The sequence below is a fragment of the Apium graveolens genome, chromosome 2 (genome assembly GCF_009905375.1).
Source record: "Apium graveolens cultivar Ventura chromosome 2, ASM990537v1, whole genome shotgun sequence".
Taxonomy (NCBI): domain Eukaryota; kingdom Viridiplantae; phylum Streptophyta; class Magnoliopsida; order Apiales; family Apiaceae; genus Apium; species Apium graveolens.
Window position 1 is genome coordinate 49,813,318 of NC_133648.1, and position 16,676 is coordinate 49,829,993.

General features: G+C 32.8%; 2 protein-coding genes across 2 annotated transcripts; both read left to right on the forward strand.

Moving 5' to 3' along the window:
* Positions 1 to 3,308: 3,308 nt before the first annotated feature.
* Positions 3,309 to 8,044, forward strand: LOC141707391 (ruBisCO large subunit-binding protein subunit alpha). Its single transcript, XM_074510529.1, has 8 exons — positions 3,309 to 3,526; positions 3,638 to 3,836; positions 5,204 to 5,325; positions 5,424 to 5,631; positions 5,733 to 5,878; positions 6,019 to 6,325; positions 6,634 to 7,085; positions 7,438 to 8,044. The coding sequence occupies exons 1-8, from the start codon at positions 3,473 to 3,475 to the stop codon at positions 7,723 to 7,725; spliced, it is 1,776 nt and encodes a 591-aa protein (XP_074366630.1). The 5' UTR covers positions 3,309 to 3,472; the 3' UTR covers positions 7,726 to 8,044.
* Positions 8,045 to 14,937: 6,893 nt separating this feature from the next.
* On the forward strand, positions 14,938 to 15,874 carry LOC141689363 (uncharacterized). Its single transcript, XM_074493640.1, has 3 exons — positions 14,938 to 14,988; positions 15,089 to 15,538; positions 15,629 to 15,874. The coding sequence occupies exons 1-3, from the start codon at positions 14,938 to 14,940 to the stop codon at positions 15,872 to 15,874; spliced, it is 747 nt and encodes a 248-aa protein (XP_074349741.1).
* The last annotated feature ends 802 nt before the right edge of the window (positions 15,875 to 16,676 follow it).

The following is a 16,676-nucleotide window of genomic DNA, read 5'->3' on the forward strand; positions in this document are numbered from 1 at the left end:
TATCATACTTGAATATAAATCCGTAGGGTTTTAATCTCGTAATTATATTGTGATTCTCGTAATCCTCGGTGAGTCGTAAATACGGTTGTTTTTCAAAGTTCATTTTCTTCGAAAACTAATATCGTTTATGTTGGGTTCCGAAGGCATAAAACACAGCGAATAAGAGTAAATAAAACAAAAAAAAATTCGAAACCCAAAAACAGGATCCATGTATAATTATGGGCAGATTATGGAGATAACGAATCATACCTTTCAAGAGCTTAACTTTCACGAACTCAACGGAGATCCTAGCTATCACGCTTTGTGTCTACCTCTCGGAGAAACACCTCTATGGTATCCACACGAGCACCTTCAAGAACGTCTCATGAACTTGACTACGGAATGGATGTATTAGCCTCCTTCTTGACGATCTGAATTGCCTCTGCCTCTCTTTGCTGCTAGGGTTTTCTCAAAAACGTACAAGCCACTTTAACCTATCATTATGTATTTAAAATGGTTGATTAAAAAGGCCCATAACAGCAAAGCTCAACCCTAGTAGGTATTGGATTAAATAATAAAAACGAATTTCTATTATTTAATTAATAACTAAGTCATACTTAATTATTATGGACAAAAATATTCCTTTTAATTCGAATTTATATTATCTCAATTAAGTCTTACTTAATTATAATAAAATTTAAATAATCATCAATTAATTTAAATCCATAATTTAAATTAACTATTCCATTAAGTGCTCTATTTGTGCGACCCTATAGGCTATTATTTAATTGGCAATAATTTTATTCTCTAATAAAATTATAAACAATGAGCGGTATCTAGTAATACATCATTGTTACCCAATTAAACAATAATTAAATCGTGATTAGATAAAACCTTTCGTGATTAATGTTTTTCGTGTAATATAATCCCTTTAACCATACATATTATAGATTAAACTCGAGGCATGTATTTAGTCATCCTCTTCAACATTTAATCCGGATTTACTTGATCCATGAGTAGATTATCGAGACAAATCATTATTTGAGCATAGTCATGCTTTTATAATCTCACTCAATCAAGAGGCCAATAATATCTCTCCTAATTATAGGAGGGTTAAATCATTTATCTATCATTCATATTTCTCATACGATTTATGATATACCCGATGTCCACTTTTATCATCACCCGATCAAAAGTAACTTTTAATGTAGTCAAAGTATATTAATCCTCGTATAGAAATATAATGATTTCAAGTCAAAGGATCGTTACACCATTATCACTGTGAGTCTTTCTTATGACTTTATTAAACATGAAGAATCTCACTGTGGGTCTGTCCAGTACCATGTACTCTCACATGTACCTATGTATTGACTTTAGTATCCCCATACTTATAACCAATGAGATGTGGTTATCTTGTCAAACAACATACTAGTCTATCTATGTATTATTATTGTCCTATATAATAATACTCGACTAGGGACCTTTAAGAATATGATATATTATATAATCTCAAGTTCAAGTCATGTACTTAAACTATACAATTTGTATCATGATTCTAAGGACATTTATTATGCTAACAAAATATCGCAGTAATTAAGGTCATAAGAAATACATTTATTGAATGATCAACTGACATAAAGATTATAAAAGAATAATGTATTGCCTCTAGGGCACCTACACTAACAGTTTACATACACTCATTTAGTACGTATAATCGTAATATCAACTCCGAAACTCATTTTCTCATGCACTACATAGTGTGGGCTCAAAAGTTTTTCCCCGTCCGTCAGGGTTACTATTCATTAAACGTTTTACAAGGTTTCAAAAATTCAAGTTATTATATTACCATTCATAAGGATCTTTTACCGATGTCAAAAATTTGGGTTCTTACAATTTCCTTGTCACTTGTCCAATCCTTGTGGCTTGATGACATCATCTTTCTCTAATCCTCTTAATTAATACTTAATTGCTTGGTTAATCTCCTTGTTATTTGTATAAGTTTGATCCTTGGTCGCTTATTTATTTTACGGTTCGCTTAACTCTCGTTCTCGTTGTTCGTTTGAGAGATCATATCCGGAATCTTATTATTTGGGCTTCCATAAAATTTTCTTAATATCTTATGTTTTTTTAATGATCCTCTGTTATAATTCTTGAATTGAATTCCTTTTAATCATGTTGCCTTATACTTAATTCTTTCGGTATCTGCTGGATTTTCGGGAAAAATAAAAGTGTTGGAATTCGAATTCGAATTCTGACGACCTTTACATACACACATTTACATTATGGAGTACTAATATGATCTCAGAATTTCCATAACAGAACTCCTATATAGGGTGGTCTGATAATTTTCATTAGTCAATAACTTTAGCAAAAGTCATTATTCATTAAAATTACAAAAATTGGGGTTATTACAAGGACTGTACTTACTTTTCAAATAAACAAGTACTTTAGTTTTTAATACAAGTTTAATTTTCTTAAAATCTATGACATTCACCAAACCGTAAAACAAATAAAAGACAAATGGAGTACCTTATAATTTTATATATCATTTTAAAAATTTGAAAAATAAATCTGATTCTATTGCGGAAAACGAATTATATATAAATTTCATTAAATTTTTTTAAAATATGTATACAAAATTGATTTTAAATTTGATTTTACCAAAGAATCAGTTTCAATCAATTTAATTCTTTTTTAAATAGAAAAGTAATGTAATTTCCTTTTTTACTCTTTTTATTGAAAAAAATGTGTGTTATATTTTATTAGTAAAAGGTATTGTTTACCAGATTCTTAATAAATATGAATAAGTTGTCCCTAATCCAAATTACATTTCTAATAATATAAAACTACTAAATTTTAGAACTTAAATTTTACCTTAACATTGAAATTAAATTTATGTCAAATATAATAGTAATGGTTTTTAGAGATTTTATTAAAAATAATAATTTTCAATTTTTTAACAATTTTATATCTTTTGAAAGTAATTAAAAAAATAGGGTTTGCGCAATTTATCTGGACAAAAAACTGAATTTTTTGAAATTACATTTAAAGTTGCATTGGATTTTATTTGAGATTGCATATTTTGCAAAACAAAATTTAAAAATTATATTATTACAAATGAAAACTTAAAAAATCATATTTTTATAAAAAAAAATTCAAAAAAATGTATTTTTGAAAAAAACTTCTAGTTTTTATTAATTTTAGGATTAAATAATATGTGTGAGAAAGATAAAATAGCAGAGAAATAGTCTGGTTGGGTGTATGTGGGCTGGTCCTAGACCTGAACCAGACACAAGTAGTAGAAGTGTGTAGAGTGCACGGACACTTGAACTAACAACGAAAGAAGGTTCTGGAAGACCAAACATAAACTGCTCCTACTCTTACAAAACACAAAGTAAACCCCTAATCTTAAACATTACCAAAACTCCAAACACACCCTTCAGCTGCTACTTCTCCTCTTCCTTATCCAAACACAAACCCTAATTTCACTCCAATGGCTTCTGCTAATGCCATTTCAACTGCTTCTATTCTCTCCTCTCCCACTCAGGTACTAACCCTTTTCATTCTACATATGTTTCTTAATACTTGTGTTTCTGTTTTTTTTTAATGTTTTAATTTTTAATTGTGTTGAAATGGGTTGTTTTCTTTGTTGTTTTAGGGGAGTTTGAGAGGCAATAGAGTAAATCAATTGCAAGGGCAGAAGGTGAATTATATGCCTAATAATGGTGGAAGGAGCAGGAGGCTTGCTGTTCGAGCTGCTGCTAAAGAAATTGCGTTTGATCAGAAATCGAGAGCTGCGCTTCAGAGTGGGATTGATAAGCTTGCTGATGCTGTTGGTCTTACTCTTGGTCCTAGAGGTAGTCTCAACTTTTGTTTGGTGGATTGTATAGTCTGTCTCCGTAAAATGTTGTTGACTTTGTGTGAATTTTTTTTTTATCTTTTCTTGTTTTGTTTTGGTGAATTGTCTAATTTTTCTGTAAAATGTCATTGATTTTGTGTAAATTTTTGAACTTTTCTAGTTTTGTTTGGTGAATTGTATAGTTTGTGGTAGTGAAATGTTGTTGAATTTGTGTGAATTTTTAATCTTTTCTTGTCTTGTTTTGGTGGATTCTCTAATTGGTCTGCAAAATGTCATTGAATTTGTGTGAAGTTTTGAACTGTTCTTGTTCTGTTTGGTGAATTGTGGTCGAATTTGTGTAAAGTTTTGATCTTTTTGTTGTTTATGTTTGTGAATGGTTGAATTTATGTGTTGTTATATGTGTTTTTGGTAGAAGCTAATTGATTACAGGTTGATACAATTTGAAAGTATATCTAGTTAATTGTGGTAAAATGTCTTTCTATTTGTATAATTGGACATGCCGGTTTGTTGAATAATTGGCCTATTAAAGTTTTGTACCACGACGGGTTGATTGGAGAAGTGTCTCAGAAATAGGCGGTGCTCTGTTTGCGCAAATTGTTTCTTTTGCCATTTTTAGTGTAACACCAAAATTATGTGAAATTCCAAATCTTTATGTGAAAATATCTTGTATTTTGCTTAATAGCCTCTGTTAGGACCAGATTAGTTAAATGCTTATATCTGTATTGGCAAATTATAAATATATAATTTTGAGCTTTTAAGGCTCTACCTTTTAATTGTATTGGATTGGTGAAACTCTGCGTACAGTGGATTCATATAGTTGGTATGATCTGAGTTGCTATCATATATACTGTATGTATTCTTTTCTTACATTTCGATTTATCATTATTTATTTTGTAATATTGATTATTTGCTTCCTGTTAATTTTTCTACTTAATAATCTCGTGTAGAGATTAAGACATGCGTACAGGAATAGTTATTATATGGCTGTGGACATGGACAAGTGTATTGAACATACAATTATGAATAATTACATTTAATTGATTCTGTGTGAAAAAGAATCATGTTTTCCTCAGATTTTAAATCAAGCTAGTTTATAACCAACAGTGATTAATGAATATCAATAAGTTGTTTTTGTAGTTCTAAATGTATTGATGTATATATTTACTGTTGTTTTCAAGTACTGTGCAGTTGTTTCTTTGCACGCATGAGGAATTTTATTTTGCTTTGTTTTTTTTATGATGATACTGGATGTTTCTTTGAGCTCATTCACCTCGGAAAATGCTGAATGCAGCTTCTTGTACATTTTTTAAAGTAAAAGTGTTGTAATACCCCATGTCAACTGATGTATTTTTTTAAATCTTCAAGGGAGGAATGTTGTCTTGGATGAATTTGGAACCCCTAAAGTGGTTAATGATGGCGTTACAATTGCTCGAGCTATAGAGCTTCCTGATGCTATGGAAAATGCTGGTGCTGCTCTTATTAGGGAGGTTTGTGCCATCAAGAATTTGATTCTATTCTTTCAGGCTGACTTCTCTCCTATCTGCTTCCAACACTTTTTTATTTTTATTTGTCAAATTTTGTGAAGGTTGCAAGTAAAACCAACGATTCTGCGGGTGATGGTACAACAACTGCGTCCATTCTTGCACGTGAAATAATCAACCTTGGTCTCTTGAGTGTGACCTCTGGTGCTAACCCTGTTTCAATTAAGAAGGGGATAGATAAAACAGTCCTGGCCCTGATTGAAGAGCTAGAGAAAAAAGCAAGACCAGTTCAAGGTCGTGATGACATAAAAGGTAGGGATTGGCAGTTGTTTCTACACTCGGTAATTTATACGTAGTTGAATTCTCTATTGTAAGTATAATTATCTGCTGAAAATTTTGTTAAATAATTTTAGCTATTGCATCCATCTCTGCTGGAAATGATGATATTATTGGTACAATGGTTGCGGACGCAATTGACAAAGTTGGTCCTGATGGTGTTTTATCGATTGAATCCTCGTCTTCTTTTGAGACAACTGTCGATGTAGAGGAGGGAATGGAGGTTTGTATCTATTTTGGACTTTAACGGCACTTGACTTCATTTTATAGTTCTGAGACAAATATTTATAAATAATGTATGAATGTGGCTGGTAAGGCTGGATCATAATTTTGCTCATTTGGTGATCCTTTTTGATGTTACAGATTGATAGAGGATACATCTCACCGCAGTTTGTTACAAACCCTGAGAAAATGATAGCTGAATTTGAGAATGCTAGAGTATTGGTTACTGATCAGAAAATCTCTGCAATAAAAGACATAATTCCCCTGCTAGAGAAGACCACCCAGTTGCGAGCGCCTTTGCTTATCATTGCTGAAGATATCACGGGGGAAGCTTTGGCTACACTTGTAGTGAACAAACTGAGGGGCATAATCAATGTTGCTGCTATCAAAGCACCTGGTTTTGGAGAGAGGAGAAAAGCGCTGCTTCAAGATATTGCAATTATGACAGGTGAGCAGTGTACAAGTTAATACAGCAAGCTGTTATAGAAATAATGGTTTTGAATACACCAAGAGTCGAAGGACAGAATTTTTTTTGTCTAAACATTGTAGGAGGTATCAGTTTAAAAGGTGTAAAGTGTGCTACATAACAAACTATCTTTCCTCAAAGCTACAGATTTATGAGAAGCTGCAAAGAAAACACTTTTATTACAAATTCTTATTTATCAGAAAAATTTTACTGTTTAAAAATCAAAATAACAAATGTTCAAGTTTTGTGGTGGTGATTCTGCTAATTTGAATTGTTGTGTTCACTTAAAGGAGCCGAATACCAAGCCAGTGACTTGAGTTTACTCATTGAGAATACGTCTGTTGAACAGCTTGGTTTGGCAAGAAAGATCACCATTACAAAAGATTCAACAACCATTATTGCTGATGCCGCGTCAAAAGATGAGATCCAGGCCAGGATTGCACAGATTAAGAAAGAATTGTCTGAGACCGACTCTGTTTATGATTCTGAAAAACTTGCAGAGAGAATCGCCAAGTTATCAGGTGGGGTTGCCGTTATTAAGGTAGGTGCTGCAACTGAAACTGAGCTTGAGGATCGTAAGCTTCGTATTGAGGATGCAAAGAATGCAACTTTCGCTGCCATAGAGGAAGGTATTGTGCCTGGTGGTGGTGCTGCCTTGGTTCATTTGTCAGAATTTGTTCCTGCTATTAAGGCCAATCTTGAGGATGCTGAGGAGCGTCTCGGAGCTGACATTGTACAGAAGGTAATGAATGGTGCTGCTTATTGATAAATAAAGTAGCGACTAGTCTCTTTTGTATGTTCCTAATTCATTGTTAAATTCATGATTTATTCAATATCATAAAGTTAGTGCTCGAGTCTCATGCTTTAGTTCTGTGTTAGTAGACCTGTCTAGTTTCTACTTTATGTTTGTTGCACCAAGTAAGCATAGTTGTGGAGAAGGTAAAGGCTTACTATAGTTATGTGCATTTGGAGAGAGATACTTTGAAGCCAATTACTCTGGACTAGATTTCCATCTCTGATAAACCTGTAATTTATCCTCTCAGTATACTATCTTATATTATTTTGGGTATTGCTGATTGATATTTTCCTTGTAGGCTTTGGTAGCACCTGCATCTCTAATAGCCCAAAATGCTGGAGTTGAAGGTGAAGTAGTAGTGGAAAAGGTGAAGGCCAGTGAATGGGAGGTTGGTTATAATGCAATGACCGACAAGTACGAGAACTTGGTTAATGCTGGTGTAATTGATCCGGCAAAGGTAACAAGGTGTGCATTGCAAAATGCAGCATCAGTTGCAGGTATGGTCCTTACTACACAAGCTATTGTTGTGGAAAAGGCAAAGCCTAAGACAGCTGCAGCTGGTACGCCGCAAGGTATGTCTATATGATGACTGATTTCGAGCCTTTAGTTTGTTAGAGCCGGGAGCGTTAAGGTGGTTTATTAAGCATAAAATGTGGGGTTACCACATGTTGGCCCTCCTGGTTAGGTCATTTGTATGAATAGTTTTTTCACTAAATTTTGACATACAACTCTTGGTACTATTTTCATAATAATCTGTTATTGTTGAGAGGGAAAATGCAACATCTTTACTAACGTTTGTCAAGTGTCAAGTGCCAAGTGCACAAGAACTTGATGAACAAGGTTGATCCCTCTTTCTTTCTCTAGGGTGAAAGTAGCCCATTATAATGTAAAATTGAGAACCCCCAGATGCTTATGCTTTTTTAGTTGTTGATAATTAAAACCCCAACACTTCACATTCAATAAAGTAAAAAGCGAAAGAAAAGAGAACCTATGTAATACGCTAGACCTCCGAGGGGTTTGTGGATTTAACGCCAGCAGATTGAATTAACTATTTTGAGCGGGAATCCAAGTAGCTGTGTAGAATAAAATTATTTGGTAAATAGTTGTATTCAAACTACGTTAGCATCAATTGCACGAATAATACCTATATCGAATAATGGAAGTTTGTGAAATGTGTATGCACGAGAAGTTGGGGAATTTATATTGACGGACCTGAACCAACGGGTGGCCCATAACATTAGCACCCTCGCACTTTCCATTTCGTAAACCAATTTCTTTATTTATTTTGGGATGCTGCTAACTTTCTACCAAAATTTCTAAAAAACGTTCTCCTTTCTAAAACAATATTAGATCTCCCGGAAATTTAAGGTTTACTACTAAATTTGCTAAATGAGTTTCTTCTTTTAAGTCGTTCATCATATATTACCAGACTGGGATGGCAACTGAAAATCTAAATTTGAATTTAAATATATTCGCATTCTCTAAATTGAAATTAGTCGAATTTCTGATCGGATTTTTTCCGTATATTGTCTTTTAAAAATTCGTCACTAATAGATTAAAATTACGTTTTTCTTAATACCGGTATACAACAATGAAAGATTAAATATTTGTTAAATCCGGACTTTTATCCGAATATTTCGGGCTGTGAGTCTGACCGAATTTTGAGAAAAAAAAAAAGAGATCCATTTAAGGTACGCGAGTCGGGCCGAATCAGGCCAGGTTTTTTTCCGGTTGATTTTTTCGGACTTTTTTTAAAATTGGACCGAGTTTTGGGTTTCAAATTTTTAAACATCTATAGTTCTTTTTATTGAGATTTAATTTTTTTAAATGTAAATGTAGATATCATTTATTTCAGGAAAATAAATTGAAAACAATAATTGAAAATCTTAAAATTGGTACAGTTAAAGCTATGAGTATTATTTTGTAAGGGAACGAGTTAATAGAATTTGAATATTTGAATTTTACCAGGAAAACACATATTTGAGCAGCAATGTAGATGGGGGGGATGATGTTGTATAGCATTCCGATGCTGTGATGAATCTGCTACTATCATCTACAATCTGCTACTGCTACTATTATCCATATCTCAGCCAGCCCATGTTGGTTGGCTCATCCTTTCCATATCACACTATTCGAGGTGATAGACTATGACATATTTTGAAGCCATCCCAAACAAAAATATCCCATCATTTATAATCCCCTTTAATTTAAACGGCAATTTAGTTATATTAAAAGTTAAATTATAATAAATTCTACTTTTATTTAAAAATATTTGTAAAAATAAGGTGCAATCAATATCAATCATATATTCAACTAGTTGTTCGAATTTTTTAATTGAATTCTAGATTGCACGTACTTGAAATAGAGTTGTAAAAACCTATGGCTATTGCATGTAGTGGAATCTTGTTACACAAAAAAAATAATATTTTTTTGCTAAATAATAATAGTATTTTTGCTTCTTTTTTTTACAAAAACATATATTTGCAAATAAAAAATTGAAGTAGATGTTTTTACAATTTTTTTAAAATGTGAGAATATTTTTATAAAAATATTTTGAATTTTAATATTTTATACGAAAGCCCTACAAAAAAAATTACTTATATTAATTAAAAAAATACAAATTTGTGATTATGATATTTTAACACTCGATAAACAGACTTCTCTTTAAAATTCGAAAAATATAATGTATAAGTATAATTTCATAACATAATTTAATAATGAAATGTTTTTATTACTTTTTTTTCTGAAATAGAATGATTTTATTACTCAAAATGTATGCCATAATTTGATATTGGTAGAATTATTATCCACCAAACATTAAATAATTACAGTTGGAGAACAAAATCTAAACAGATATTTTGTTACATGCAAGATTATTTATTTATTAATCCACTAGATTTATATTGAAAAATGACAGCTTACCTACTTAGAAATATACATGGGTAACATACAAATTATCCATAAATGTGAACAATCAATACCTTTTGGTGTCATAGTCCTATATTGAATATGTTCTTGTTGACAATTTATGTCAAAATGTTCCTGCTCCGGAGGTGGTCCCATTTTTCTCTTAAATATTCTTTAAAACGGTAGGGCTTGAATGATTTGACAATTAAAGCCTCGTTAGTTAAATGTCTTCGTCGTACACTTAAAACAAGGACGCGGCAATATTAAGAATCAGCGAGATCAATTATTTTTCATCAATTTTATATATCTATGAATAATAAAAGAGTACTTTTTTATTTAAAAAACAGTACTTTTTTAAATTTGTAAAAGCAATCGCTAAACATTAAACAAGTTTATAATTATTATGATTTAAATATGTTATGTTATTATTATTTTAAATTGTTATAAGTGTAATTGAGTATTTTAATATAATAATAGAGGATGTCCGATTTTAAATTATTTAAAAATTTCACAACATATAAGGTTGTATTTTAATGGGGTTGGTCATAATAATTTATTATATATTAAAAATAAAATATTATAATTATATAAGTTGTTATAAATGCGATATAATATTTGAGATTCACCAAATATAGCCAAGATGTTACACACTATGATAATGTGGATGCGAGCTCAGATAACAAGGTGGCAAGTGAAACTCTCTCTAAACACTGTAAATAAATATACTAGTTTGATGATGTAAATATAGGTTGTTCTATTACTTTCAATGGTGAATCTACTATAAGAGTGTGTTGATTACATTGTAGATATAGAATTCAATCTTGTGACATGGTATTAGAGCGTGATCGATTCTAATTTACGCTTTTATCTCCTTCATCTTCCTTCTGGTTAGTGTTATTCGAGCTTATTTTCTGAGCGACTAATGCAATCTCTTCCTGATCGTTGCTTGAGCTTAAGTTCAGTGTAATTGCTCTACTGTACTGATTTATATCAACAAAATTGTTGTGATTAATGTATGTCTATCAAGTGTTTGATAATTTGTCATAGTCAAATCGTGTTAGTTCTCTGCTTTTATGTCTAGACAATCCTATTCCGCTGATGTTTCATCTCCATCTACGTCTCATATAGCTAATCAATCTAATTCTACAAGTAATACCACTACTACTGTCATTAATGTATTTCATTCATTATATCTACAAAGCTCCGATAATCCTGGAATTGCTCTGATTACACCACCTTTAACTGCTCACGATAATCAATAATGGAGTAGAGCTGTGAAATTAGCATTATCAGCTAAGAATAAGCTGGGATTAATTGATGGTTAAGTACCTAAACCTGTTACTATTTCGTCTATGTATGCTGTTTGGCATCGATATAACGATATGGTGCTATCCTGGTTGTTAAGCTCAATTTCCAATGAAATTAGAGATAGTGTTGTGTACTTCAGCAATTCCAAGGACATCTGGGATGATTTAGTTGTTCGTTTCTCTCGAAGTAATGTTCCTCGAGTGTTTCAGCTGAAGAAAGATCTTACTGCCCTACACCAGGGCACATTATCAATCACTGCTTACTTTACTAAGATGAGGACACTAACTGATGAACTGAATGTACTGGCTCCTCTTCCTAAATGTGTTTGTGTTCAGAATTCATGTACATGTGGAGTCAATTCCAAACTTTGACATATGAATAGATTAATAGCTTGAGTCAATTTCGTATAGGCCTCAATGAAGCCTTTACAGGTATTAGAGGACAAATGCTCATGATGAAGCCTTTGCCTACTCTGAGCCAAACATACTCATTACTGCTTCAAGAAGAAAGTCAAAGATCTGCACCTCTGAGTCATGTTCTTGAGAATGTGGCTATGAATGTGAAGTTCTCTGACCACAAGTCCATGCCTTTTTCTGCTTCTAAGAATACTAATAACTCAGAAGAAGTGTGAGATTATTGTCACAATACTAGACATTCTGAGGAAAAATGCTTCTTCCTTCATGGATACCCTGATTGGCATAGATTATTTGGCAAACCAAAACCAAAGTTACGAGCACCAGGTGCTTGAAAGAGATATGTCCTAAGTCCAATCATGTATGAGGATTTAGGAATAACTTTTATGAAATCTGTTTTGATTTCATTGATATTAATAAAAGGCTTGTTTTGTTTTTATTGTGGGCTCTATCTATTTAAATGTTTAAATAAGATATACCACAATTTAGAGTAAAGCTTTTTATGGATTGTGATGAGATCATAATAATGAGACCTAAAAGATGATAACTCTAAACTTAAATAGTTATCGGTCGTAGGATTACTAACTGGTAATTAATAATCCGTAAAGATCGGTACATACTATGCTTGCTTCATTATGAAGGATGTCTGTTCTCATAGACATTTGTGTGGTGACACTATAGCTAGTATGTAGGTGTTTATTATAGAATAAGTTCACTGAACATGACTCACACAGCTGAACAACTGATGGAGTTCACTCACGTGTGAGAAGTTGTTCACATAGTGATAGTTGTACAAGTATCCTTAGACTTGAGGTCATTATAGTCATCTTGTGTACACTGAACTATGCTTTGGTTTAGTTCTTAGTCTCAAGGGATAATTATAAGGGCTCTACTGGGTATAGGAATTTTTACACGAAGATAGTGTATGATCAATAAAGGATCTACCCCTTACAGTGCTGATCCACTTATGTTAGTTCAGGAATCTCTGGCCAGAGTGAATGAAATTAGAAAGGAGTTTCTAATTTACATTAAATAGAACTAAGCATAGTGAATGAGAAAGCAAGTGATTAAATAAGATAGGCTTGGCACAAGTTTCATGCCTTGTATTTAATCGTGACATTGCATGGTAGAAGGAATTAATTGTACGGTAACTACTCACTGAATAGGTTCTTGGTATTCTAAACAGTGAATTCGTATTATCCGGATAGTCGTGATATGCTGAGAAGTACCCCTCACGATGTAGAATAAATATGATTAATTAATTAATCATATTTAATGAATTAGAGTATTTATATAAATAATGATAAAATATTTTATTATTATTTATTTCTACTACCGGCTTAATATTGAACCTACAGGGTCACACCATAAAAGAGAATGATTTAATGGTGGAGGAATTAATTAATAATGGCTGATAATTATTTAATTATAAAATAATTAATTAATTGACAAATTTAATAATTGATTAAATGAGATTTAATTGATTATAAATTAATTAAGAAAAGGTTCTTAATATTATTAATTAAGAATTTATTTTTGGAAATTAAATCAAGTGAGAGGATTATTTCTAAAGAGTTTAGAAAAAGGATTAATAATTAAAAGGTGTTTTAATTATTAGTGAGAATAATAAAGGGTTAATAATAATAATATTTTATGGGAAAATTTTCAGCTGAAAATTTTGCCTATAAATATACTATTATAAACCCTATTTTTGCCTCAACCAAAAAGATTTACAAAATCCTAATTCTCTCCATCTCCTCCTCCATCATTACATCGTTTTCTTGGTGGATACCGGTGGAGTGCTTCACACTTGAGGAACAGCTGCTAAGGATCTTCGTTCATCGTTCTTGGATCGCTATTAAAGACCTCCATTTTTCCATTAACGTAAAGCTTCTTAAGGTAAACATACTGAACTACGAATTAAATATTATTTTTTCGCATGGATCCTGCGGAGGGTTTCGGTTTTTTTTAAGATTAAATTTACATTTTTCGCTGCGTTTATGTGCTAAAAACCCTTCAGTGCTCACGTTAAGAAAGCTGCTCAGATTACGGTTAAGCCATCAGACTCCACAGACACACCTAGTGATTCTGGTACTACATATGTGTTCTCAGATGCACGGAGTGAACAAATCACTAAGATGATTCAGCACACTATGAAGAGTATGAGTAACTGGAATACTACCTCTCATCTTTCAGGTAAAATATTCAGTGTCCCATCCTCTCACAATGCTTATACAATTCACACTCAGTATAATATCTTTTGGATCTTAGATTCAGACACTACAAATCACATTCATTGTGTTTCATGTTGCTTTCTGACAACACTTTAAACCTCTAAATGTTGTTCTTCATCTACCTAATAGGACAACTGCCCACATCACTCATACTGATGATTTATCTTTAACACCATCTATCACATTATCTGATGTCTTTGTGTTCCATCTTTCAAATGCAATCTTATTTCCATATCAAAACTAACCACATATGCATCTGTCTCTGTTGTCTTTTCCAAACATTCATGTTTGTTACATGTCCTTTCCCTGAAGCAGATGGTCGAGATTGGTAGCATTAATGTTGGTCTATACACTCATACTGTGTCTTCTTCTCATCAGTGTTCTAGAATTCATACTGAACCACCTTCTGAGGCTAAAATCTGGCATACTAGATTATTCCATCCTGCAACTAGTATTTTGAACAAGTTGTCTGTATTTTCTTCTGTCAATTCTTCTTTGTTTACAACTTGTGATGTTTGTCTTAAGGCTAAACAACAAATATTGCCTTTTCCTTCTAGAGATATATCTACTTACAAGTTGTTTGGTCTCATTCACTGTGATCTATGAGGTCCTTATAAATTGTGTACTCATGGAAAGTGTAATCAATTCCTTACGATAGTTGAAGAATATTCTAAATGTATTTCGGTGTTTTAATTATATGATAAAACTCAAGTCCCTAGCATTCTTCAGAATTTTATTCACTTAATCAAGACTCAATTCAATGCCAATATCAAGATTGTTAGGTCTGGTAATGACACTGAATTCACTAATCATACAATACAGAATTTATTTCCTTATGTTGGTATTCTACACCAAATCTCATGTCCTCACACCCCTCAACATAATTGGGTGGTAGAACGTAAGCATCAACATATTTTAGGTGTTGCTAGATCTCTAATGGTTCAAGTGTCTATCCCTAAATCTCTTTGGGGTGACTGTGTCTTAACTGTAGTTCACCTAATCAATTTACATCTTGTGACTCAGCTTCAGTACAAATGTCCTTATGAGATTCTTTATAATCGACTCGCTGATTATCATCACTTAAAAGTGTTTGGGTGTTTATGTTATTGCTGATGTGACTAGTCCTCATGACAAATTCAATCAAAGGGGTCTTAAATGCAATTTTTTGGGTTACCCATTAGAAAAGAAGGATTACAGGGTAATACACTTAGACACTAAGAAATGTTATATTTCTCGAGATGTTATATTTATTGAGAATGTTTTTCCCTTCCAATCTCTTGGCACTCCTGCGGAGAATGTTTTTCCTGCCTCTTCTGGTTGTTATTCAGATTCTCCTCTTTCTTTTGATACATTCTCTTTCCCTGTCGACTCATCTATTGATGTTGTTGACCATGTTATTGTTGACAATAGTTCAGAGGTTTTTTCTGAGCCTACACTCTGCCCCTCTGTAGTTCCTTTAGTCAGACCATCAAGGACCAAAGTTCTCCCTCCAAAATTTAAAGATTATACAGGTTTACCAGACTTTATATCTAAACAGGTGACTTCTAACCCACCAACATTCAATATGTGTGTCCATACTCTACACAAATACATTTCATAACGTGTCTTCAGTTCTCCTCATATCAAGTTTATGGCAAATATAAGTGTTGTTCCAATCCCTTACACCTACAAATATAAAGTCATTCATAAATTATGGGATGATGCCATGGTAGCTGAAATCAGTGCTCTTGAAGATAATAACACATGGGATATCGTTCCTCGACCCCCTGATAAAAATCTAGTTCACTGTAAATGGCTCTTCAAAGTCAAATACACTGCTGAAGGCACTGTGGATAAATACAAGGCTCGGCTTGTGACAAAGGGGTTTACATAAACTATTGGTGTGGATTATTTAGAAATATATGCACCTGTCTCTAAGATGACCTCAGTTCGTGTGGTCCTTGTGTTGGAAGCTAAGTTTAATTGGCATATTCATCAAATGGATGTAAATAATGCATTTCTTCATAGGGTGTTGACTGAAGAAATCTACATGAAACTGCCACCAGGATTTCAACAATTATCTTCTGGTTCTCATCAGTTCCCACTTGGAGTTGAACTAGTTTGTCGGCTTAGAAAATCTATATATGGGCTAAAGCAGGCACTCAGGGTTTGGAACCACAAATTAGCCACTTTCTTGGTTTGGGTTGGGTTCTCTCAGATTGGCTGTGATCATAGTTTATTTACTCTCAAGCATGATGCAGATTTCGTGGTTGTCATTGTGTATGTGGACGATATTCTGGGAACTCTGCTGCTCTCATCTCTCAGGTGAAAGCTTTCTACATTCTCAGTTTAAGATCAAGGACTTAGGTCAGTTTGGGTTCTCTCAGATTGACTGTGATCATAGTTTATTTACTCTCAAGCGTGATGTAGATTTCGTGGTTGTCATTGTGTATGTGGACGATATTCTGGTAACTGGGAACTCTGCTACTCTCATCTCTCAGGTGAAAGCTTTTCTACATTGCTCGCTCTTCTAAAGGTATTTTTCTCAATCAGCGAAAGTATGCTCTTGACATACTTGCAGATACTGGGTTGACTGGTGTCAAACTTTCAGTTGTTCCTATTGAACATAACCATAAACTTATTGATAACAATTCTTCCTTCTTGTATGTTGATGATGTTGCTATATATCGTCGTTT

Coding starts and splice junctions, on each gene's coding strand:
- LOC141707391 (XM_074510529.1), top strand. CDS start 3,473: ATGGCTTCTGCTAATGCCATTTCAACTGCTTCTATTCTCTCCTCTCCC. Junction 3,527..3,637: donor TTCTCTCCTCTCCCACTCAG/GTACTAACCCTT, acceptor TTGTTGTTTTAG/GGGAGTTTGAGAGGCAATAG. Junction 3,837..5,203: donor TCTTACTCTTGGTCCTAGAG/GTAGTCTCAACT, acceptor TAAATCTTCAAG/GGAGGAATGTTGTCTTGGAT.
- LOC141689363 (XM_074493640.1), top strand. CDS start 14,938: ATGGTTCAAGTGTCTATCCCTAAATCTCTTTGGGGTGACTGTGTCTTA. Junction 14,989..15,088: donor GGGGTGACTGTGTCTTAACT/GTAGTTCACCTA, acceptor ATCACTTAAAAG/TGTTTGGGTGTTTATGTTAT. Junction 15,539..15,628: donor CAGACTTTATATCTAAACAG/GTGACTTCTAAC, acceptor CCTCATATCAAG/TTTATGGCAAATATAAGTGT.